Source organism: Beauveria bassiana, assembly GCF_000280675.1.
Source record: "Beauveria bassiana ARSEF 2860 unplaced genomic scaffold BBA_S00008, whole genome shotgun sequence".
NCBI lineage: Eukaryota > Fungi > Ascomycota > Sordariomycetes > Hypocreales > Cordycipitaceae > Beauveria > Beauveria bassiana.
In genome coordinates, this window is record NW_007930843.1 from 856,116 (window position 1) to 881,394 (window position 25,279).

General features: G+C 49.8%; 6 protein-coding genes across 6 annotated transcripts; 1 reads left to right on the plus strand and 5 right to left on the minus strand.

Annotated features, from left to right (window-relative positions):
- Positions 1 to 8,554: 8,554 nt before the first annotated feature.
- On the minus strand, positions 8,555 to 11,271 carry BBA_03897 (OPT oligopeptide transporter; the record flags this gene model as incomplete). Its single annotated transcript, XM_008598994.1, has 7 exons — positions 8,555 to 8,893; positions 8,945 to 9,234; positions 9,314 to 9,491; positions 9,553 to 9,816; positions 9,878 to 10,159; positions 10,216 to 10,893; positions 10,924 to 11,271. The coding sequence occupies 7 exons, from the start codon at positions 11,269 to 11,271 to the stop codon at positions 8,555 to 8,557; spliced, it is 2,379 nt and encodes a 792-aa protein (XP_008597216.1).
- Positions 11,272 to 12,247: 976 nt separating this feature from the next.
- On the minus strand, positions 12,248 to 12,670 carry BBA_03898 (small secreted protein; the record flags this gene model as incomplete). Its single annotated transcript, XM_008598995.1, has 1 exon — positions 12,248 to 12,670. The coding sequence occupies one exon, from the start codon at positions 12,668 to 12,670 to the stop codon at positions 12,248 to 12,250; it is 423 nt and encodes a 140-aa protein (XP_008597217.1).
- A 1,435-nt stretch (positions 12,671 to 14,105) lies between these two features.
- Positions 14,106 to 16,157, minus strand: BBA_03899 (CHY zinc finger domain-containing protein; the record flags this gene model as incomplete). The annotated part of the gene is made up of 1 exon (XM_008598996.1): positions 14,106 to 16,157. The coding sequence occupies one exon, from the start codon at positions 16,155 to 16,157 to the stop codon at positions 14,106 to 14,108; it is 2,052 nt and encodes a 683-aa protein (XP_008597218.1).
- A 3,689-nt stretch (positions 16,158 to 19,846) lies between these two features.
- Positions 19,847 to 20,858, plus strand: BBA_03900 (RTA1 domain protein, putative; the record flags this gene model as incomplete). The annotated part of the gene is made up of 3 exons (XM_008598997.1): positions 19,847 to 20,062; positions 20,142 to 20,558; positions 20,613 to 20,858. The coding sequence occupies 3 exons, from the start codon at positions 19,847 to 19,849 to the stop codon at positions 20,856 to 20,858; spliced, it is 879 nt and encodes a 292-aa protein (XP_008597219.1).
- Positions 20,859 to 20,997: 139 nt separating this feature from the next.
- On the minus strand, positions 20,998 to 22,491 carry BBA_03901 (zinc finger protein 1; the record flags this gene model as incomplete). The annotated part of the gene is made up of 4 exons (XM_008598998.1): positions 20,998 to 21,389; positions 21,446 to 21,703; positions 21,759 to 22,008; positions 22,066 to 22,491. 4 exons carry the CDS (start codon positions 22,489 to 22,491, stop codon positions 20,998 to 21,000), a joined length of 1,326 nt encoding a protein of 441 aa, XP_008597220.1.
- Positions 22,492 to 23,182: 691 nt separating this feature from the next.
- Positions 23,183 to 25,057, minus strand: BBA_03902 (T-complex protein 1; the record flags this gene model as incomplete). Its single annotated transcript, XM_008598999.1, has 5 exons — positions 23,183 to 23,644; positions 23,705 to 24,821; positions 24,873 to 24,921; positions 24,978 to 24,995; positions 25,048 to 25,057. The coding sequence occupies 5 exons, from the start codon at positions 25,055 to 25,057 to the stop codon at positions 23,183 to 23,185; spliced, it is 1,656 nt and encodes a 551-aa protein (XP_008597221.1).
- Positions 25,058 to 25,279: the final 222 nt, after the last annotated feature.

Below are 25,279 nucleotides of genomic sequence, written 5' to 3' on the forward strand. Positions count from 1 at the left end.
AAAAAAAAAAAATAACATAAAAACGTATGGTTGGGAAATTTTTTTCAAGTCACCGAGAAAGGAGCCTATCTTTCGTCTCCTTTCCTTGTACCCGTTGCTATCTACTATGGAGCCCCGGCAGAGTTTGGATGGAGCTCCGACAATCCCGGCCCGACAAGCCGCCGTCGTCCGCAGCGAATGGCCATGGCTGAATTTCCGATCAAAAGGGCGATATTTGGCATACGGAATAGGTTATTTGCCATGAGGATTAATACTCCAAGCCTCACCGTTGAAATGGACATGGTTTGTCTATATTTCCTTTGTCCTCCCCGGGAGTTTTCACAACAGGCAAAGACCTGGAGATATGCTCGTTCTGCCCGTCATGAGGCTCTGCAGCTGCGCGGTGGAGATTCTGGTCTTTTGCAAGTCTTTTCACTGGGGCAGGTTTGAATTTTTCCCTGTCCACCCTCTCTGGCTTTTTTCGCGGACAATGCAAGCCCACCGAAGATTCCGAGTTCCAAAGAGGACAAAGCCCTGCCTATCAAAACGCTAGTTTGCTAGCAACTGACCAACCAACTACTCAATTCGATCAAAAAAAAAAAAAAACTTCGTCGCCCCCAATACTCTTTTTATAGAGAAACTAAAAGGCAGGCAGTGCCAGAAAAAAAATTTGTATGGAGCTACCAGAGCTTCTGGAATCACCATCGGCTTCCCAAAAGTAGCAATCATCGTCCGAAGATCAGGAGGCGACAAGCTGCTTGCCTGCCTAGGCCTCGAGTCAGGCTTCGCGGCAACTCCATAGCAAAGGAAAATAGAACCGATTTCTGCGCCGAACGGTACTTGTCATTGCCCCGTGGTCGCCAGGTTCGAGCAAGTCACTCGTGATGCCCCCCCTTGGGGGTGGTGGAGAGCAACTTGCAGATTTATTGCCGCATCGACGTGGTCCGCAGTATATTTTGGGCCTCAATGTAGGATTGAATGGTATTTGAATATTCTGAATACAATTTATTTGATTTGAGGACCCGAGTGTTAGCCTGGTAACTGGGCGGCACCCTTTTTACCTTTGTGGATAAGTGACTAGTGCAACAGGTGTTTTCTCGGAAGAATTAGATGTCTAATAAAATAAACAGAAAGGAAAAAAAAAACATGAAAAAAAAAAGGTGAAAAGAAAAGAGACAATCACATCCATCGCCCTGTATCATCGCCCTGTATCGCCAGCGACTCTCGCTGCGGCATACTGACTGGTAAGCGCCAGCACAACTCTACATGGCCACCAAACTGCCGGGTAGCGCGTGACCTACCCCCCCTTTCATAATTTACGAAGCGCCATATAGACTCCAGGCAGCCTACTATGCCATCATTGGCCTCGTTGTGCCACAGCTCGGAAATGCCTTCTGTTCCTGGAGCCAATGTGCTTGCCTCCGGGTGGCACAAGTGCACCCCGAGCTGCGTGGTGAGAGTGCAACGTCGCGTGCAGCCCTCAAGTGGCGGTCCTTGTGATGTTTCTGGCAACGCCGCAACTGATGTACTGTAATGAATCTTAGATTAGATGTACCCCCCCCCCCCCTCCTCTTCCCCCGCCAACAGAAAAGCGCGTGGGGGGCGGGAAGGGTTGGGTGGCCAAGTAACGGTGACGAAGGGGGGAAAAGTTGTCGAACCAAACAAAAAAAGAGCATCCGCTGTTTCTACCTGTTTATTGGCCGTTGCATATGTCGTGTTGCAGAAAAGAAAAACAGGGCAGGTCACAATGCTCGCAGAAATGAATGGGAAAGAAAATAATGCAAGACAAGACAACACGGCAGCAGCAATTGGAGCCTCTTGGGCCCTGATCTGCGCGGGCCTTTGCGGCTGGGTGTTGTGTGCCTGACTGACTGAGCCCATTTTCCACCACTAGCAGCGGCGAAAAGATGGCCGTGACGAATGCGAAAAGAAAATAGGAGGAAAAAGGGAAGAAGAGGAAAAAAAGCCATTACCGAACTCGTGATATCACTCGGCGCGTGTGCGATTTTGAGCGAATCATGACGCCGAATATTGGTACGAAAAAAAAAAAAGGCGGCACCGTGGGGGGGGGGGCCCGCAGCGCTGAGGATTACTAGAAACGACAGAGAGCGGGGGGTAAGACGCTTGCTTTCGTCTACTTCGTCACACGGAATGATGCTTCCGGTGCTCAAGTGACCATTTCTTATGATACGTGGCGGCGCTCACGCAGGGCTACAAAACATGTTCAGAAAAGAAAAAAAGAAAAAGAAAAAAGAAACAGTTTTTTGGTTCGCCAGTGATGAGGTTGTGACGGAGGGCAACCTCTGCGGCTTGCTTGGCTGCGACGCTGTCATTTCAGCTCGAGTCTTGGCCCCCCCAACAAGGTTGCTCTTGAACTCGACTGACCGAGACCGGATAGAACCCTGAGGTGAGCAGGCAAGAATAAGCGTTTGCTGTATCAATCGGGTTTCATTTTCTTATTTTTATTATAATTTTATTTTATTCGTTTAGTTTGTTTGAACTATTCGCCACTTTTTGTGCTTGTGCCTGCGGATATATAGTTGACCGACATGGTGAAGTGTCTCGGCTTCCAGTGGAATGATATTGTGTGCTTGAGAGCCTTTTTTAAAAAAAAAAAAAAATACATAAATAACAATAGATACTCATGAAATGACTGATTGCCGACAGATGCGAATTATCAGATCATGTTTTGCCTCCTGCAATCATTGCAGGAAAATGTACAAAAGTGAATAGAGGTGAGACGTGCAGAGACGGTGGTGCGCAACTCGGCATTGTACAGATGATTATCAAGGTCTGTGTCTCTGAGGGCGACATGGTCAGCTCCAGACAGAATTCTATTAAATCAATTAAATCAATTAAATACTCTTTTTTTAAATAATCAAAATTTATATTCATGAATATTCACCAATGATGCCCAATTCTTATTTTACCACCTCTGTCTTTTTTCGGTCATGATTTATTCGGCTCGGTGTAAGCCCACGTGTTGGACATGTCTCGCTTCAGCCTGCCTATCAGAGAAACATTGTGCCGGCTCACGACAACTCTTTGGACATGCGCCGGTACTTGTGACAGGTTGTCCTCCGACCGAGCCGAAATCGTGGAGGGGGGGGGGGGGGCGGTTGGTATCATCGACACCCTGATTTTGGCAACGAGAAGACCCTACAAAAAACTCAGCCGCAAAAAATCGTCAAGTCGCCGCCGGCCCTACGGAGTACAGATTACGGCAGTAGTTACGTATAGCATGGTCGGTCATGACCCCGTCCTGTCCCCCCCAGCCGCATCTCCAGATCCACGGCATAACATGACCCTTGCTGATGGCGCCGCTAATCTACCACATCACTTGACATTTCTCATGCATCTTACAACCAAAATGCTCTCCCAAGGCTGTAACTACGAGGAACAGGGCAAAAAAGATTCTATATCCAGTGCAGGGATAGTCTCTTGCTAGCTGGCGCGATGTTGGCGCGCAATGTCTTGCGCCTCAATCGCTTCATGCCGCATTTCAATCAAGCATCGTGATGCGCAACATGCTGTATCCTGTCATTCAAAACAAAAAGCAAGTACTAGTCAGCTGCTTGCTGCAGCAGGCAACCTGGGCACCTGGGCACCTGGGCACGCTGGAAAGGGCAGCGCTTCCGAGATGATTGTACCCTCGCGCCGATATGCCGTTTCGACTTGGCTGAATATACCTCGAGAGCCCAGCTGGAGGTTACTGAGGAACGTATGGAGTAGACAAGTTTTGAATCCATCTAGTTTATTTGCAGTGTCATGTTCTAATCCACGTGTCTTTGCCACCCGCCGCATATCTTCTGCACCGAGTATCCGTAATCCATAGTTACTAGTAAGACGGATCATCATCACCTCGCAAACGAGGCGGAGCTGAATGTAGTCATCCGATGTCCCTACTATCGCGCACAACGAGCAATTGTTCGAAACATGATGCTGTCTTTGGCTCACCGCAAATGTATTTTCTTTTTTTCTGGGCAGAGCCGACGCATGGGCTTGGGGGTCCTTCCTGCTCACCTTCCCAGCTCTCCCCCCTCCCCGCCATCACCGCCTGATGGAAGCGTCCCTTGGGGGACAAAGCAGATCCTTCACCGTCGGCACCTTGCAGACGGGTATAGAGTACCTCCCCCACCACCAAACGCTTACAAAAAAAAAAAAAGGGACGTTGAAACCCAACGGAGGGACGCGTCTCGCTGGGCCCCCAAAAAGAGAATCGTCGGCGGTCGGCGTGCCGCAACACGCTTACGTTTTCAGCTCGTTCGATGAATCTATTCCTGCTGACCGTTTCGTTTTTGAGTATCCAGGTGATGGATTATGGAGGGGGCGAAACAAAGAAGACGGAGCAAAGTTTGCCCTCTCGTGACTGATCCTTTTACGTCCAAGTTCTGTGCTGCTCCAGAATAACTCGCACTCCATCCTTGGATCAGCTCAGGTTCGGAATGGATGCAGCTGCTCCATGGCTGGGTGGGAAATGTATAGTTTTTTTGTGTGACACGGGAAAATTATATACGGATAGGTACAGTTCTGTACCCTTTTCCTCACCAAGAAACTCACTACTCTACTCCCCCCTCCCTCCCTCCCCTTCCTCTCACCGTCGTCTATGATTGCCCACAAAGGAGTGAGTCGCTAATATATTACTGCAGGAATGTGCAGCCACACAACCATCGGCCGGCCCTGCAACGCGTACACACCGCAGCGATCCTGCCCAGCTGCGCTGCATGACGGTGGCATTGCTTGGCCTCGAGAGCACCACACCTCAATTGCACGGTTTTGGCTGGCCGTTTATTTTCTGGGTGACGGCTCCGTCATGAGCGATCAGCAAAAAGGACGCCACGGTATGAGGAGGTCTGTCAGCGACGACACGGCACGAGACTGTCTGTCCCTCGCACTGCTTTTTACATGTCAGATGCCAAGTAAGCATCAATGCTGTTGGATGGCACTTGTACTCTGTTCAATGTTCTACATCTGAAATGTCCTACATCTTTATCGTCATCGACGATTGCATTGATTCTTGAAACCAAGCCAGCTATCGGTACAGTCTGCTGAGCAGTTTGACAGTGAGAAGCTTGCAGAAAGTGTACCATACGAAGATATGACGTCGACCGGACCCCGGAGCATGGGGGGGGGGAGGGGGGTCACTTCCAACGCAAGACAAGGGTTCAACCCAGCTACGCCATTTCTCATGATCCGAAACACATTCGCGAACCACAGACGTCGTAGTACATGTCAATATCGAAGCAATACGGTCCACGTCAATTATGGTGGCAGTAGGATACGCAAATGGCCGTGTGACAAAGGATTGATTTTGCCATTCCTCGCCGTTGCAATAGTGGAAAACTTGTTCACCCCCGCGTTCCAAGCTCCAACGGTCACGAGGCGGGTGACATGGTGAAACAGACCTCAGCTAAGACAACTGGTGGTTTTGGCATACATGTGTAAGCCACACCAAACCTACAGAGGCAAAGAGGGAGGGGCTGCCAATTCATACGCCGCAAAGCAAACAGCTTTCAAGCAAGAAATTCCCGTCTCGGAAAATCTTCCGTCAAGACTGTCTGCTTTTCGGTGGGATGAGACTATCTCGCGGACATTGATCTCCGGGGGACTGCGGGACATAATATCATGGTCGACTTGTTTCTTGTATTTTCTCCTGTGAGCAAAGGGGAATTCTCCATTTTCTACAACCTTTCTGCGACTACAGAAAAGCAAAAGAGACATGCAGCAAATGTGTTTCTACCATATCGAGTTTTCCACCGGGTCCTACAACCCATACACGTTGCATCAATGTATTTCTCGAGTAGAACCATTGCAAACGTCCGTTTACAACTGGTGCAATCGCTGTGAGGGTAGCGGGTGCCGAAGACCGAATCGGCCTTGATGTCCCCTGTTGCCGAGTGTTCTCCGGTGTACGCAGACGAATCAGGAACGAGGGTTTACTAAAAATTTTAATTGAAATTTCGAATTTTCTTCTCGTCACACCGATTCATGGACAGCCATATCCCATTCCTAGTGGACATTTGCGGGGAAAGGCCAAAGGGCGCATGTGTACGGCCGTCCTCATGATGCTCATCTCATATGGTCACAACAAGGAAAAAGGGGCACAAACGAGTTTTCTACTGATATTGTGAACAAGCCCAGGTCACAGCCGAGACTCATTTGACTGTCTGAGTTCTTCTCCCCAGCCGTTAGAACAACAAGTCACCCCCCCTCCCCCATTTCTGATGACCGTTGCGACGAAGAAAAAAAAAAAAATCTTGTTGCCAGACTGCTTTTCCCAACCTCTCTCCAGGAGTTGCGCTAAAAAAAAAAAAAAAAAACTAGGGGAACGGCCCGTAACTCACTAAAACTCGGCTCGGGCGCGACAAGGAGCTTTGACACTTGCTTCAGAAACGCGATTCAGTCATGGCAATGCGGTGGAAGCTGCCCTCAGCAGAAATTCGTCAGGGTTGCTGGCTATCATCCAACATCCTTGACCCATGTTTGACGTTTTGACTGCGCTAGGCAAAGTTGTCATAAAATCGGCATCCATGTATCATCAGACCACGTTCACGTTCACCCAAAGTTCATCCACACGTTCAAGACTAAGGTCAATCAATCCCTTTCTCCTGTGTGGAGCAGAAACTACGCCCCGAGCGTTGGACATGGCACTAATTACAAGTGTTCTGATGATCAAGGCTCACCGAAAAAAGTGTGATTAGATTCGGCATTTACATATACAAAAGTTTCGAGGTCTTATCAACAACTCGGTCTGTGTACTTGTCCTCGGCCCGGCTACGCGGCCCGGCTCTGCGCACCAGCTCGATTCCCCCCTTGCTTGCTGGGACGAGTGTCAAAATGCCAAAGTCATCAAGGGTCAACCGCGTAATAGCGTAATAGGCGAGGTAGCGATAAGCTGATCAAAAGATAAACCTACCACATGAAAAAAAAAGACACAGATCAACAAGGCCGAAACAGCAAAGCAGCCGCAGCCGCAACGTGCCTCTCAACACTGCCACCTACCCCGATTATGCACTCCAGAAAGTAATCAAAAGTCTTTAATGCATCAGATTCAGATACTTGGCTTTTCCCCCCTTCCTTCTTTGCACCCTTTTTGGTGATGGCCTGATGGAAAACAGGTAATTGCCCGTTCGGCTCAAAGAAGAAAAAGACAACGAAAAAATAGCTTTGAGAGGCTTTGACGGGGACCAAAGAACCCGGTGCCTCCGGGTGCCGCAAAAGTTTCTGGGCGCGATGCAGGGGTTGCGGAAAAGCGCTGGCGAGACCCGAGCAAAGTTGCCCGAGCAAGTTTTGAGCTAATGCCTGTACTGCTGGAGTGAAGAAAGTATAATAAAAGAATGCCAATGAATAATTAAACAATTTTCTGTTCTTTTATTTTATTTTATTTTATTTTATTTTATCTTTATTTTAAATCACAAGTTCGATAAACTCAAGAGATCAAGTGATCCGACGCGTTGGTTGCCACACAATGTCTCCTGAACCAAATCCACGTATGATGATCGTGGATCAGACAGGTACGCGATTGCCACCAAACTAGAGTCATCTATTCGTCAACGTCTTACTGACACTCCATCATTCCATGATTCTTACTACTATTGATACATTGCGAGCGTTGCTCGAAACCTCTAATAATGACAACTTTGTGGGGGATTTTTCAGTGTTGGCTAACCATTTGCCAACCTCTCATGTATTTTTTTTTTTTACTTGCCAATCATTGACCAGTCATTCATTACCCGCACTAATTCATGTTTTTGTATTGTGCATTGCTGTCGAATTTGAATACCCTTTCTTCTTCTCGAAACGTAAAACTGCCAGACACTCAAACTGCCATTCCCTCGAGTCCCTTGAGCTTTGTTCGGCAAAGTAAGTGCAAACGCAACTGCCGTAGCCAAAAAAGTGACAGGTTGGAATCAGTTCTAGTAATTACCACGGAAAGCAACGCTAATAACAAAATTGATGCACCACACCACTTCTTGTAGCGTCCGGGATGGGTGCTTCCGCCCTCCGGCAATACTCCCCATTGTCCCCCGGTGTGGTCGACGGTCGGGCCTCGTCTCGATTCATTCAACCATGCGGGCTTTTGGCTCGTTGGCCTGTATTCATCACCTAGACTCCCCCAGAAATTGCGCGTCGCTCCATAGGCCAGGCGCAAAATGTGTGTTGATGCAACCCAGTTATTTCACAAGTTACCATCACGCTCGCCATGCTTGCAGTGTCGGAAAGGGCGTCGCGTGTAAGTACTCCGTTCCTGCCCGCAACCTGTCTCGATTTCATCGTTTCATTCATGCGAGCGCTTTGCAGTGTTGTCGATCCGAGATTCTTGGCCGTATAGAACCACCACTCGATGCGAGAGAATCTCGGGAGATTTCGGTCTTTGGGTTGCACTGTTTTTTTTTATAATGTGAATGGAACGAGAGAAGACTACGCAGAGCTCCTTTTCTACAGTCAGACCAGAACTTCGCTTTCCTTCCAAGCCAAATAGGTGCACCTTTGTCTTGTAAATCCAAGTTTCCGAATATCTAGGCTCATACAACCGCGACTTTGACTTCCACACAAGCGGGCAGCGCTTCGACATCTATTCTGGCACTGGACATAGATCCAAGTTGCCCTTTACATTATTCCCCCACCACTGTGGAAACGGCACTGATCGACCAGCTGCACCAAACACAGCAAAGGACAGGATAAACAAGCAGGTCAAACTGCCTCCATCCCAGGCACTTGTAATCAAGTAGGAATAATTCTTGAAAAAGCGCTGGTGGTAGTTTCTCAAGTAAAACTGTGTAAAAAGGCCGGCAATGATGCCACTTAAAATGATGCATGTCTGTGACTGGTTGTATGGGACAAAACCGGCGTACTGCAATAGCTGTGGCAGATTGATGTTGTGAAGGGAGAAGCCGTAGACTTTGGGGGCAAACTATGAGGTTCAGCGATGAATAATGCAACACTCTGGCGGGACGCGACTTACAAATACAACAACGCGATGAATCACAACCAAGCCAGCGCCGAATAAAACGCCAAATGGGACGGCAGCGTACGTAGAGCCAAGCGTGTACAGGTATTTTGCCAGGGCCCATGAAGTGGCGCTGGTATTGAACGACTGAAAGGATGCACCGCTCCAGGAAGAATTGCCATTGGTATTCGCTAGAAGATCGCGATTGTCGTTGACAATGGAGACCATAACTGCATAGTTGACAACGGCGCCGAGCAACGTGCCGTATATCTGAGTGGTGAACATGACACGCGGTGGGATTTTGACTGCCAAGCCAGTTAGCACATGTTTCTCATTTTCATTTTCGTGGGATTGATTGATGATCGAGTCGGGGCTGCTACGTACGGTATTCACCCAATTTCAGATCGCTGGACAAGTTGACACAACTGGCAATGACACTATGCGACCACGCGGCAAAGTACATGTTTCCAATGGGACGGCCAGGTACGGTCAGACCAGCAATCATTTTGGACAAGTTGTTTGTCGCGATACCGTTACCAAAACGGGCAAATAGTATCACGCTCTGAAAAAAAAAAAAGAAAGTTAGGATAGTTTGTACCCAAGGAATCGTCGACGCCACTTACAAATGGAGCAATGATGATGCCAAAAATGAGGGCAACAATGTATGCCCAAACAGGAATTGTAAGGTCCTGGCTCACAATGACAGCGATACCAAGCACAAAGCTACCAACTATAATCGATGCGTACCACCACCAGGGTGTCTCTTTGTAGTGCTTGGCCATGTGCTCATGATGTCTGTCATTAAAGTTGCCTTTTCTGGCACTCTTGAAAGATTTGTAAATGTCCTTGCCCCAGAATAAAAAGCAGTGCACAATGAGAGCACCAATCTGTCAAGGCTCATTAGCAGATTGACAAGATTTGAGACGCTGTTGTTCTCTTTCTACTTACCGCTGCATTGGCCATGAACATGGCATATGCAAAGCTTCCAGTAAGTTTTGGGACACCGAATCGACCAAGTGCATCCTCATTCAAAATGCCACCAGAGAATACCTCTGCGACGGGATAAGCTGTTCCATTCTCGGATTGGAGACGTGTTGACATAAAAGGCAGTGACCTTGAATCCCAAACATTATTGTAGTATATGCCAGCCATGGCAATGAAACATATAAACAAGCCAACAGCGGAGTGCAGTTGAGTTGTCAAGGGCAGAGAAGTAGCACTAGAAGTGATCTGCAAACTTGTGGTCAGCATCTGGCGCTCTCCAGGAAACAGTTGGTGAAACATACATATTGCCAGTCAAAGGATAGACTAAAGAGACCGAGGCCTTGGTTGTTTTGGGACCCGCCAAAGACGTTGTTCAGAACTGCGGCAGTCTCGCCAGTGGCCTTCATCGATGCCAAGCAGGGGATGGAGACGGAGTTTAGCCACGGCATGATGTAAGCAGGCAGAAACTCATAGGAAAACATGGCACCGAAGCTCCACCAGAATGCTCGTAGAGGTTTGGAGTTTCGGACATCTGCCCAGTGCAGACCCTGGAGGGTCTTGACCACAGGTATGTTGGTCCAATAAACAGACTTGACATGCCAGACAGCGACTGGTCGCAGAATCCCACAGAGACCGTAGCCAAACAGACCAATGGAAAGCGTGCTGAGAACCACAGTGGTTGCTGTAAGCGGCAAGTCATAGAATAAATCCTGTGTCGTAAAGACAGTAATGCTGGCGGTAGCATTGGAGGCTGAAGTGGCAGTGATGGAGCAAACGGCGTGCTCCTTGAGGTTCCACTGCCCGTGATTAAAGAATGACAAGACTCGGATCCATCGTGGTGGCTCGCCTTGGCCCCCTTTCTCTCTCCATCGAGCCTCGTGCACATCTCCTCGCGGAAGAAACTTGGCCCAGGCCAAGCCTGAAAAGTAGGCAATGAGCACAATGAATGTGCCAGAAACCGGGACCGATGTTGGTTTAAACTAGAGTTGACAGTCTTGTCAGCAACGAACCACAAATCGCAAAGGTACTTGTATGAGGCAAGAGAATACCGCATAAATTTGAGTCATGGCAGCTTGGAACGACGCAAGGCATGATGCGAGAAACAAGCTGCGAAATGTCAAGGCCGGCTCAAAATCATCCCTCAGAGGTAAGAGATGGGTCACGACCGCTTCGGCAGTGTCGAGAATCTTGGCATCGTCTTGATCCGAGTCGCTGCCTACCCCCGTCTCCTCTGGCAGTCCAGTAGCGACCGCCCTTACTTCAGACTTTGGATGCACTCTCTTTTCATCGTCGCTGTCCGAAGTAGACAGGATAGGGCTTGTCTTGTTCCCCTCTTTGTTGTCAATTGAATCGGCCATTGTTATCGACCCGCCACATGAGGACGCCAAGAGGGGTCTGGGCCACGAGTAGCGAAACGCAGCATCTTTTATAACATCAGCCTCCTGGGGCAAATCTTCATCTCTAGACCGTGCACAGCAACCCACGTCCTCGTCAAACTGCTGCAAGTCGGCGGAAGACGGCAAGATGGTGGCTGCGGTTGCGGTTAGGGGGGTGGTGCAATGGACCGGCCCGTATCGCGCCATAGCTCCTTCGCGTCAAATGTAAGCCGCAAGCTCCGCCAGACAGCCAACAAGATGTCGTTTTATTCGTCGAGATACAAGCACGCCTCGAATCTTGCATGAGGAACTACTGTTGGAAGCGTTCAAAAGGTTCAAAGGTACCTTAAGAACTTCCAAATGTGGCAAGTGCTTTTAAACAACAGCCAACTCCAACTCATGGAAATACACAAGTAATAACCACGCAGCCCCGCGCGTTTGATAACGCCATTTTGCCTAATCAAGAATTGCTTATTCGTTGTTCATCTCTTGGTGGAGTCGTGTCATTGTTTGTACAATGGGAAAACTGATGTGATGAGACATTGGTAAGCCATGTCACATAATTTCATCCATCTCGGTTGTCTACCGAGACAGCAGTCTACGCTGACACGCAATGGGTACGTAGATATAAGTCTGTCATTGTCGCGAATCAAAGAGGCGGGCGCATCGCACGGGCAGTCAGCAGACTGGAATTGTCTGGATGAAAGTGATGAGTTGATGTTGAAAGGAGAAGAGGCATATTTAGTGACAGTGAGAAGGGTCCTCGGCTGAGTCAGTCAGTGGTGGGCGTGCCTGCCAACACCACTCCATGTTAATAAGCATAGTCACATTTCATGTTCACATAGCGCCTTGGTGTGACAAAACTTAAAAAACAAAAACAAATATGCATCTATATATCATGATACTATGCTACATTAACTATTAAACATCATAACCCGCTATTTCCTTTCCCTAGCCCTTAGTACTTGGGGGCTTCGACGTGAAAGGGCTTGTCGGGCACATTCCCCGCGGCAATCTCGTCATCATTGTAGGCCGGGTAGGCAATCAGGTTCTTCTTGGTGTCAAAGACGGCAAAAGTGGTGAAGCCGACGACAAACTGGCCGGACCAGTCGCTGGTGACTCTAAAGTCGCCGCACTGGACGGGCCCGCCCTTGGAGCGCGAGGCGGGCTTGCCGCCGGCGGCCTTGACGACGTAGGTGCACGCGGTCGGGGCGGTGAGCTGGTTGTTGATGGCGAACTTCCAGGTGCAGGACGAGTCTTGGCCGTCGCAGGCGCGAGACAGGCCCTGGATGATCCAGTCGGGGTCCCTGGCCTCGAGGGGGGCGGCCGCAGTGGCAGTGGCGGCGACGGCGACGGTCAAGAGAGTCTTGGAGAAGTGCATCGTGATGGCCTTTGGTTGTTTTGAAAGTGTCCTTGGGTAGAAGTTGTTGTTAAAAGTAAGAAGGAACGAGTGATTGATATGAATTGATTGTTTGTGGTGCTTGATGGATGAGATTATTTTGGTCGGGACACCGCGGCCCTCTTATACTTGATGATTTACAGGATGCCTGGCAGGTGAATTGGGACCTCACGCCAATGCAATGACTTGAAAACTACTACCTTTTTGCCCGACCTTGAATAATGACGTCTCTGCGCTTCCTCACCGAACCATTGTATCCGTATCCCCAAGTCTGCCCAAGCTCAAAGTATCTCGGAGTCCCTAGATCGGCATAGTCAGCTCGTATTCCCCCCCCGATCGCTACTAGTAGGGCTGGGGGTACTTTTTCGGTGGGACAACTGCAGGTTGACTCGCTCTCAATACTACCCCAATATGCGAGTTGCCGGTGAGAGTAGCAGCCTATGTTGTGGGCAAAGTGCCCCCCTCATCAGCCAGCGTGCCAGCCCAACGCTCCGCGCCCGACAAGATGTGTCTAAAAATAATTCTCATTCTATACAAATCCGTTCAAAATTTTGAGTTACTTGTACCGATTCGGTTCACTATTTGTGTGGCAAAAGATTCGTCCTAGAAGAGGAAAGGCCTAGAGAAGGAGGGCAAAGGCAAGCCTGCCGTTTATTAGCGGGAACCTTGCCAGAAAGCCGGTGTCCAGTGTGCAAATGACGTAGCCAAAACGGGTCAGATTCTCAGCGACTGTTCAGCACTTTCGTATTCCAATTATAGCAAGTGTAGATCGGGGTCTAACCGGGCCTAGTTTCCACAAATCATGAGAATAGTTTCTTTTTTGCATCTTTCTCGGCTGTGCTGTCAAAATGAATTAAATCATTTCCGCAACAAAGCTTGCGGGCGCGACAAACCGACTTTGCCCTGCCAACCTGCCAGCGGCCGCCCATGTGTCTTGCATAAAATACAAGGCCTTTCTTCTTTGCAAGACCTTTCTTTTTTGCAACACGAGTCTTTTGTCACAGCGTTGCTTTTTTCATTCTCCAAAAGTCTCGGATCCGCTGCAAAGTTTCGGCTTGACAGCCAGCCAAGAAGCCCGGCGCCCATGCGGGCCGCTGACGGAACACCGCCATGACGGCGAGAAGCCGGAAAAGCGGAAAAGCAGCTCCTTGGATACACGATGCTTGGCGGGTGGTGTCCTGCAGATGCAATGATGACAATATTGACAACCGGCTCGTATACAGATTGACAGACTCAAGAATTCATGCTCGGCTGAACTTGGCATGAAGCAAAAAAGTGGAATTCGAACCTCGAAGTTGCCACTCTCACATGAGCTTATTATTTATGGCCCTTTGGGCCCGTATAGCTACATGGCAATATTGTACATTAGTGGCCATCCTATAAAGACGCAAAAAGAAAAGAAAAAAAAGCATGGCTCTCACGACTTCTTGGCACCGGGTTGAGTACCAATACGCTTGAATTTGCGAGGATCTTTCCTGCTCATCATGCGCTGGTCCCTTGTTCCCTTGCCACCCTCCCAGAAGCCTCTACCCTTTTTTCCAATGACGCCTCGGCCGCAAAACTTGCATTCGTCCACGGCATAATTCTGCTCACGGCTGCACCAGCCGCATATCATGCGGTTGGCCCACTCGTTGGGGTGATCTTCGGCTTCTTCGTGGCATCGATCGCACGAAAAGACCTTGTTGCAGCACGAGAAGCGGAACCAGCGGTACGATTTGCGGTAGTGTGTGCATGCACCGCGATTCGGCAGCGGCTCGCCAGCGTGCAGACCAAGCTTCTCCGTCTTGCGCTTGGGGCCCGACGTCGGCGGCGGTAGCGTGCCTGGTGTAATGAACAGAAACTTGACGTCTGGGATTTTAAAAGTAAACTTGGAATGGCACTCGCGGCACACATTCGTCATGGTCTCGCCGCGTACCGAGACGAGCCCGTGGCTGGGCGTGGAGCAGCGTTCGCACGTGGGCACAAATGTACTCGGCAGCATGTCGGCAACTTTACAGCCAGAGAGATCGATAAAGCCGGCTCTGGAAGAATGCTCGTGGACGTATTGGGGATTATACTTGGCAGAAAATGCAGCTGCACATTTCTTGCAGCTGCCGGTCTTCTCAATGCCAGGCTTGATTCCAGTCAAGTCGTTTAGAGTGCGACAGCGGTCGCACTTGATTGTCAGACTGAGAAGGGAAACCTGCAGGAGCTCAAGTCCATGAAGCTCAATAGACGGGAATGATATCATGGTTCCATGTTCGGGTGCATCCAACGTAGCAATAGACGACTTCTCCTCTCCATTTTCTAGCTCTGCGCCGCCGTCATCAGAACTGCTGGTTTCCTCTTCCTCGGAGCTTCCGCTATCGTTTTCATTGGTCCATTCTGGAGGTCGTGGAATGTACTGGATATGGCTCTTCTCTGTGCCAGAATCGCCGGTAGAATCTTCTTCCTTTGTCTGCTCGAGACTGGTCTCCTGCGGTTGGGGAATCTCAGCCTTTGCCGCGTTCAACTGTGCCATTTTGGCTAGGAGATGCAGATTCTGTGCAAGGTAGTTGACGTGACCCATGAGATTGATCTGCTTCTGGCCGGCTGCCCTTTGAACGAACAAGTCTTCGACTGGTTCAGCGTCCTTGGCGTCGGCTTCATTGAGCTGGACTCGAATATCTTGGAGTGGATAGAGCAGAGGGACGATGAGATGGATGTTGTTGACGGAACGAAGGCCGTCGGGTAGGTCTGCCTTCTTCTTCGGCTCCAAGGGTAGAGTGAAGACAACTCCATCCGCAGAGCGACGGTAGAGAGGCAGCCTCCCCATGCGAGCCTCGAGCTGGCGCACTTCTTGCGCTCGCCGTTCCTTGGCAACAGCAATCTCCTCCCTAGAATGTCTCTTGTCCGGGACGTAAGGTTTGGGTGGTGGGTTTTTGAATGCAGCGACTGGCTGAACGATATCTTTTGACGTGGAGGCTGCCCCTTTATTTTCGCGCTCTTGCTCGAGATGCCTCGTATCCTTGAAAGTGACAAGTTTGACTGTTTCGACCTTTTGCTCAGACAAGAAAGTTTCCAGATTCTTGTCTAAAGCATTGATTAAGGACAGCAGCGTGAACCCTTTTTTCTCTTCTGCAAGCTTATCCCATCCCTTTTCGACATTGATACTGAAGCCCCTGGGAATATCCTTGTTGGTGACTCGCAGCACAGGCCTTTTCGCGGGGTACTCCTTAGGCACAAGTAAATCGCAATGGAGATGTGCCAATTCAAAGGGAAAATCTGGGTCTGATGGGGTCATCTTGAAAGCAAGCGATGTGCCGCCGTTTGAAGTGATGGTTTCTTTTGGTGAGTAGCGCTTTTGGACCTGCCCAAGCTGGTAGCCGCGGGGATCTTCTAACTCGGCCTTTGGGACTGGTTTCGAGACAACACGAGCACTCGAGGGCTCGGCGACAGCCTGCCTCCGGGTTGTTGAAGCGCCATCATCTTTCAGATGCAGAGGAAGCATGGTTTCTGGGATTGAGTTGTGACGAGAGTTTTTGTACGGGTTTGCTGTAGATTGACGAAAGTGTCTGAAACCGAAGGGACCAGGACGCCTATGCAAATGCCCACGCTAAACAGAAGTGACAGTGTTGGATATATGAGAGTTTTTGTCGTTATGGACACTTGAAGAAGACGGCGCTTGCCAGATTATATCTTGAATGAGAGGTTCGTGGTGGCAATGGCGAATGGTTTGCCTGCGGGGCGTTTGAAGTTTGAAGATGCGGCGCACTGTGGCTGCCCCGCTACATTTCCCAATAGGCCACTGTGAGTCACCTCCAGAACAGCCTGAATAGGTATAGTTGTAGGTAAATCTTCAAATCCATATGCTAAATTTCAGCCGCTGTGACTCTAACCTAGAGTCATAATAAATTCCAAAGCTCTAATAGGCTCGCCTGAGATGAATCATCTCAACCGTCTAATGTCTGATGGGTTATGCACTGGACAGGAAGCCGACATCCCACTGAGTACAAAGCCAGTCAGCGTCGTCTACCTCGTAGGCGACCGCACTTTGAGACTCACCAAAAAGACAATATGAAGCCTCCAATGCACATCGGTAAAAAGTTGTCGTATATGATCTGGCTATAAGCCGGGTATAAATAGTGCAGTAATTGGCAAGTAGGAGCGACACCCCTGCCTCACGATAATTGTAGTAGTAATTAATGCGAATTGATCTGTGCAACAACTAACTGGTACTCTCTGCAGCCAACGGTCAATTTAGAACGGTGCATCTCGAATCCGTATATGCAACATGGCCAACTGTGGCGCTTTCTGGTGTCTCTCTTTGGCGTGACGTGAGCGATCGCGTGTGACAGACTGAGAGGCGGGACGCAATACGACACGAACAGGTATATTAGAGAAACTGCAATTGCCTTTATCAATTCAAGAGTATCTATCGTCGTATGCCCCCTCCCGAGAAAAAAAAAGGATTACAATGCGCCAAAAAAAAAAGCAGTAGCACATGCGAGTAACAGGTTGACAGGGAACGAGTTGGCTCAGGTGAGCATACACATGGTCAAAGTGACTGGCGAGAATACGTGTTGCGACTTGCTGCCCAATATATAAAAAAAATGTATTAAAAAATAATAAAAGCCGACCAGCTGCGCCCAGTACATGCAGATGGTCTTGGCCTGAGAGACCCGGCAGATCTGCTCTGCAGCCTGGATTCCATACCATCTTGTGCGAGGCCGCTGGCTCTGACTATTACATTCCGTGATTCCCTACGTGCCTACCTACCTGTGACTGTCGATTGCCACGTCGAATGTCAGGCCGCCCCGCGGGACTGGTACAAAACACCCCAATGATCACGACCACCGATAGAGTTGGCCACCGAGCAGGCCCCTTGCATGACCAAGGCATCACAACACTTTTTTTGGTGAAAGACGACATTTTCAACACGTCAACTCTCCCCGCCTATGCCTCGTGCGTGCGTCGGATGATTCCAAGGGTGTGCTTCCAATGAATAGATTGCCCACCCGTCGAGCGCCCTAAACAGGAACAAATAGCCCTTGCAAGTGGATTTCTCGATAAGCGATGCTAAGTATTAACAAGAATGACAAGAAGATGAATTGCCTGTTTCAGCATCGACGACGACGGAGTGACGACGATTGCAACTTGCTGGGCGCGCCGGACCAAAAAAGGTTCCGGCGTCCAATGTTACGACATGGCTTTTTTTGGGAAAAAAAGCAGCGCACCCCCCCACGAGCCAGACAGGATTGCAGTATCAAAAAAAAAAAAAAAGAATAAAAAAACAAATTGGGCGCTGGGCTAAAAACAGCGTGACCTTGCAAACGCATACTGATAGCAAAGAGGCGAGGGGGTGGTATGCCAACTCAGCAAATGTCGGGCAGATGACCTGCGACTACATGCAGACTGAGCTTGTTTTTCTTTCGTCGCCTGCACACCGCCCCCGCGTTCGCCTGTTCCCCTTTCCGCTGCTGCAATCGTCTGCACGAATTGATTTTTTATTTAATTTTCAATTAAAAAGGTTTATTTAAACTCTATTGAAAATCAATTGATTCAATTTTCTTTTATTTGAATTGTTTTTTTTCTCGCGAATATTTCATATCACTTTGCTCCTCTGTAGCGTCGATGCTGTCTCAGACATGCTCCCCATTGCCGCCGGGGAACTTGTCCGATCAAAGGGCCTACACCAAGAAGAAGCTCTATGTATAATGTGAGCATTTTTTGATTCGGAGAGTGGAACAAACAATGGCCAAGAGGAGCCGATAAGAATCGACGAGACAAAGGTTCGTCTCATCCAAAGCCTTGAGTCTGAAGAATCAAATATTCAGAGTACACAAAGTCCCCTCCTCGCAGATGAACGCTGAATATCTGTGTAAAACCAAGAAGCGGTGAAAATGCTCCCTACACATGCCCACGCCACGGGATGGTGCCGGCGTCACAACGTCTTGCGTCCCCCAATCTATGCCCTTTATGTCTCTAGTCACAACGGGCCAATTGAATTCCAGTGGCTTATATACCTTGGCACTCCATGTCCTGTACATATTGTCACGTATTTTCCACCTGTTGACTAGGCTCGCATTGGCCTGGTGATTGACACCGCCACGTCCCAACGCCGGAGGGACTCTTGCGCTGTCCGTCGCATGTAGGAATGCTGCACCCAAGACGGCACGGAGCAAATTGGCAGGACAGCACTACTTTTTTTTCACGTTATAAACGCTCGGATAGAAAAGTCTCGCTCTCTTCAGGCGTAGTATTATGGGGTAGCTTGGACATGCGGGCAATTGTTCCATCGTCGAGAGGGAAACACGGCGATTTGGCCATGATGGTCTCGCTAGCCCTACGCAGCCTGTATTTTGTGGCGTACTTTGTGCTTGCTCCTCTGGAAATAACCGATGGTCAAACATTGATTGCCAGCCATCATGTCTCATCGTCCATTCCAAACCCCGATCGCCCGTCCGTAGGCAGGCTTGCCTGCAAAGAGCTTCATACGACTATTGTATGTATCAACCACGCCATGCCCTTCAGAATTCGGCTTTGGGCAATCAAACCCAATCTGAAACCCGAAAATTATTTCTATATTTGCCTCGAATGAGGCTGAGCAGTCACTGCCAGCCCTAATGGTCGAGATGGGTATCAGCATGGGCTTCCCAAAAGCGTGATGAACAGTAACGTGATTAGGCAGCTGAAAGGCAACATTCCAATCAATACGCTCCCGAAAGACTAGAATGAACTAAAACATTCGATGACTGCCAAAGTTCCACCCCTACGCCGATGCTCATTGGCGATCACGCATTACTCGGATTCCCATGTTAGCCTCGCTCTAGCAGCTTTCCTAAATAGGAAAACGACATGACAGCCACACACTGATGCCCAGCGCTCTCCCCCACCCCCTGTAGCGTATATCTCGGATCGAGGCGCGATTTGAGGACCCTTGATATACATAGTATGATGAGAACTCCTCGAAAGCTGAGTTTAGCCTTACAATGACTGGACATGGCGTAGATGTTTCGTCAGCCCGTGGCACATATGGACCCAGAGGTGAATCCGACAGGTACGAGCTGTCTATATAACTTCCGCTGCCAGATAGCTGTAATATGAAATAGTATCTATCATCCGCTAGATTTCAATTTCTTCTCTTCGAGTCTTCTCATCCTGAATTGACCAAACATCACGCCCACGTCCCCACACAACATGTCCAACGAGGATCGCTCCATCTGGGCCTATAACCCTTCATTTCCTTTGGCAGTTGTAGGCTGCGTCATCTACGGCCTCTTGTTCGTTGCCATCACTTACACCACTTGGATCAAGCACCGTGCGTGGTTCTTCTCCGCCGTCGTTGTCGGCGCTGCGATTGAAGTGGCGGGTTACGTATGTCGCGCCTACTCGGCTAAAAACCAATCTGTCCTTGTAAGTAAAGAGTGCGAAACAATAATGCTGTTGGCGCCCCCCCCCAAAAGAGTTCAGGTTCCTAATGCATTGACCCCAGGCGCCATACATATTGACCCTCACTTTGACTGTTCTCGCCCCAGTCTTCATCGCTGCTGGTAACTACCTCCTCATCAGCCGCCTCATACTATGTGTCCTCGCGCCCACGCACCATCGTATACTTGGTATTGCCGGTCGCCTCATTACACCCATCTTCGTCACCTTTGACATTCTCTCGTTTGTCGTTCAGGGCAACGGTTCAGCCATTGCCAGCACGGGTAATTGGAGAGGCCCCAAGGAAAAGGTTGGCAGATACACATTGATTGGCGGCCTGTTGCTGCAGCTCCTCGCTTTCGGGCTGTTTCTTGCCGTGTTTGGCCGTTTTCATTTCCTGGCCAATCGATTCGCCGTACCTGATGCGCCTGTTGGCTGGCGCAGGGTTGTTCGCGCCGTCTACATCTCCAGCATTGCCATCATGGTGAGTTAAACAAGAGCCTCTGGCTTCTGAGAATGTGCATCTTACTCTTGCTAGATACGCTGCATTTATCGAGTCTGCGAGTTTGCCGAAGGTATGCAAGGCTACGCTTTCCGCACTGAGTGGCTCTTTTGGGTGTTTGAGACCATCCCAATGACCTTTGCCATCGGAGTCTTTTGCGTCTGGCATCCTACGCAATACCTGCCGCGCAGCACTCTACTCTCCAAAAAGGCCGGAGAAAAGAAGCAGCTCTCGGGAGAAATGACGACAAGTACGCCTGAATCACGCGAGCAAATGGTCTGATTGCAAGACATATGTGCCCAAGCTGTCCCGGATTGCAGCCGAATGAAATGCTAGATAGATGAGGTCACAGTAATAGTACCACGTATACAAGTTTGAAATCGCTCAATAATACAAGATTTCTCATCGTTATGCTCAAACATTACAGAATCAATTCCCGCAACGTTTCCCCAACCAGCTTCACTGTGTCGCCACCGCTGTCAAGCAGCTTCATCTCTCCAACATCAATGCATTGGCGCGTAAAAGCCACAGGCCATGCACCGTATGGTTTGTATTCCTCTGGTAGTTTTTCTTGTATTCTCTGCGTCCATGTCAGGAGCATCATCTTGATGTAGTCGTACACGTTTCTAGGCACTGAAGCTGGGGCCTCGTGGCGTCGTTCCTGTAGGATTGTCGTGCCCATCACATAGTCGAGCACAATCATGTGCATAATGAGAAGGCGCCCCGTGTAGTTTGACTCATCGATGAAAGCAGGAAATTGTTCCGCGTCGATATCGCACAACACGTCGTATATGCGCGTATGCTCATAGTATGCTAAGGCCGAGTCAGAATTTGCTGCGGTTTTGAGGCACATGGGCTAGGTCACCTACCGCTCATTGGACTCTGTAGGGCCGAGGTGGCGATGCTTCGCATGATGGACAAGTATTGCAATTCCTCGATGCTTCGGCACAGCGGGCCGAGATTCTCAAGGCTCCCCATGAAACCTCTGATTGCCTCGGCGTCGAAATACGGAATCGGCTTATCGAGGGGGACCACTTCGGTCAGCCTTCGAAGATACAATTCCTTTTCAAACGTTCGAAATCGTGACGACTCGTACTGTCCCATAGCATGTGTGCCGATGAGGTTACCTATATGACGGTCAGCTGAGGGCCAAAATTAAGCTTCTATGGCGACAAATCATACAACCACGAATCATGGTTAGAAAGTCGTTCAGTCCATCTCGCATTTGAGTAGCCTGAAAAGTAAGAACGAGAGCAGTCGCAAATGCGGCATCTGCATGCTCTCTCGATTGGCCAGCAGTCGAGATGAACTTCTTGAAACCTTCCAACGCAGTGACGCGGTGCTTCAGCGCCGCTTGTGTATAGCTGTTTGGTGTAATGATTGAGAGATGCGACGCGCCTAAACCGAGCATGGCGTGAAGCAAAAAATCGTACTATTTCTCCGATTAGAACTCGGCAAGTCGAGTGTGTCACACATTGCTTTCGCGTACCTCATGGGCCATCTGCGAGACCTCGCGCCAGATTTCCCAGCCGTCCAATGGCAGCGAAGGGTATGCAGAAAAGATAAAGTGCTGAAAGAAGCGCATATCGTGCATCGTGAACCACGACGGGTCACAGCTAAGAGATTTCGCCGGCGTTTGGCTGATGATCAGCGCCTTGAGCGGCTCCTCTCGCCGGGCCCGAACTTGAAGCTTATTCTCAAAGTAGAGGCAGTCATAGCCTAGCCGCCGGCACGCGCCGCAGGCTGGCGTGACCTCGTCGCACTTGACCTTGCGCTTCTTGCAGTTGGCGCATCCTCCCCGAGACTTTGTGTGACCTTTGCGCGGGATCGGGCGTCGCTTTGCCCGCGTCACAACAACGTCGGAGCATCCGGAGGACGACGATGGCGTGCCTGGCGACCCGGAGTCAGACGACATGTTCTGGATAGCCTATTGGACCGAATGTGGCGGCGACCCAGATGGTGAGACGTGTCGAGACGCTCTCGTGGTAACTCGTGCTGCTCCAACGTGCAGGCCAGGAATATATATGAGAGCGACTACTTTCAATTGCCGAAGTCGTACAATCCGTCTCGAGCGCCTTTACAATAAACCATGTAGGTTGAATGGGCATGGATAATTAATATGTCAAGAAGAAAAAGCCCCCTCGTCGGCTCTAAACTCAAAGTGGGCAATGGTGCGGCTGAGGTGTGCAAGGATTCCGCCGGCTAACTACTGGGTACTGGGTTAGTGTTAGCACTTCATAGGGCGCCAAAACGGATGACGCAGCCTTATGAAACATGAGCGTTGACAACGTCCCAATGGCACCAATTTCAGTCTGTTGTCAAAAAAAGTAACAATGTGGATCTATGCAAGCAATTTTAGGGCTTTTCGCTCAGACGATATTCGTCATGCTCCAGGGACGGATCGTTGCTTGCCCCATGAACTAAGCCGAAGCCCGCCAGTCGCATGCCGGCTAGTTCCATCTGCTTGCACAGCCTCACAGGAACCGGTCGGATTCAGGGGAGGACTTGTCATGATTAACGAACAAGGATAATTCTAATCCACTATTTACTTTTCCGTGGTATATTCCCGTCTAGAACTTATTCTTTAATCTCCGATCGTGACCCGTTTACCATTCATTGTCTTCTGACCCAGCGATGATGACATTATTAACCTTGAGCACCATGCGGCACAGTTGCGTAGCCAGCTGCAGCTGCTGCTTCTTGCCAATCAAAGGATCAATCACGAAAGCCTCCTTCATATCGTTGCTTCCGCGGCTCATGCAATCAACACCAAGCTTGCCTCGGCTTCCAGTACCAGCCTTGACCTGCTGGCTCTTGATCTCTGCCAGTGTCGAAATAGGATTGAGACCGCTGTTCTCAGCCAGAGCCATGGGGACGGCATCGAGAGCCTCGGCGAATGCGCGCATGGCGTACTGTTCCAGACCGGCTGTCTTGCCGGCAGCGTCCTCGACGGCGAGGGAGCAAGCGATTTCAGCAGCACCACCTCCGTAAACGACGCGGTTATCTCTGACCAAGTTGCGAACAACGCACAGAGCGTCATGTAGCGATCGCTTGGCTTCGTCGATAAGCTGGAAAATCATTAGCATCTAAATGTCGTGCTGACTGCGTCTCGGTCACGGTCGACTCACCATTTTGTTGCTGCCGCGCACGAAGACGGTGACGGCTCTTGTATTGGCGCATTCTTCAATGACCAGCATCTTCTCTCGCGTCGTGCCGAAAGTCATCTCTCGAACAATGCCCGCGTGACCCAACTTCTCTGCCTTGAGATCCTCGAATCGGGGAACGATGCGTCCGTTTGTGGCAATAGCAATGAGCTCCATTTCAGGACCACCAACCCAGCGAACGGCGGGAAGCTTGTTCTGCAGAAGTAAATGGTTGGCCTCGTCGTCGAATCCCCACTGGCAGATGGCAAGGTTGGCACCCGTATCCTTTATTTGTTGAATCATCTCAATAAACTTTTCTTTCTCGTAGTTCTGGAGCTTCTTGAATTCTTCTACGCTCGTAATGTCGAGATGGTGCTTGGTCTTGGGCTTCGGGGGCTCGAAAGCGCAGGTAAGAATGGCAATCTTGGCATCCTTGACTTCGGAGGGCATCTGGGGGTGAGAAAAGTCCTTGTCGATGATGACGCCCTTGACAAGAAGAGAGTCCTCGAGAGAGCCACCGACCTTGCCATCAACCTTGATCAGCTCAAAGTCGACGTCCTTGCGCTCCAAGTCAGCGACCGAAAGAACAGCGTCGACAGCAATGTTGGCGAATTGATCATGCGCTTTGGACACAATCTTGCTGCCAAGACTAGTGCGGGCAACCTTGACCAGGTTAGCCGTCTCGTCTTTTGTGAACTCAATCTTGTCGGAGATGTTGTCAAGCTCGGCAACTGCAATGTCACAGGCCTGGTCGTAGCCATCGGCGATTCGGATAGGGTGGATGCCCTTGTCGATGAGATCAGCGGCTTGCTCTAGCAAAGCACCAGCGAGGACGACTACACCAGTGGTGCCATCGCCAATCTCATCATCCTGTGACTTGGAAAGCTCAACAAGTAGCTTGGCGACGTGGTTGCTAATCTCCATCTGTTGCATGATCGTGGCGCCGTCGTTTGTGATCGTAATGTCGCCATCGGGCGAAATGAGAATCTTGTCGAGACCACGGGGGCCTAGAGAGGTCTTGACAATGTTGGCCACAGTTCGTGCGGCGAGAATGTGGGATTTAACGGCCTCGTTGCCGTATTGGCGCTTCTTCCTCCCCTGACTGCGAGATAGTTAGTAAAGCAGGCTCAATGAGCGGTGGGTAGCCACCTACTCTCTCACGACAATGAACGGACGGCCCTGCTCATCCTTCACCATCGTAGCTGAGGTCGAAGTTAGTTCTGTCGTCGGGCGCGCAAATGGCGGTGGTGGCTCTCACCGTTGCTCATATCCAGATCTGTGTGGGTTAGCTTCATTGTACCGGTCGAGCAGGCTGTGGGCAGACTCACTCAACGACATTTTGGCGGCGAATCGTCTTTGCGACGATTGTTGCTGAGAGATGGAGTTGAAAATATCTGGAACAGCCAAATTACGCACCAAGAGTTGGCAGTCGAGTATAGCTCCACGCTCTTCTACGCGAATCCGTAATTTTCGAGGAGCATGCCGTAGCCTACAACTAGCGGGACACGGCGAAATTAAAAGTCCGCTAAATTTGTTCACAGAACCCCTCGCTGGGGGTGC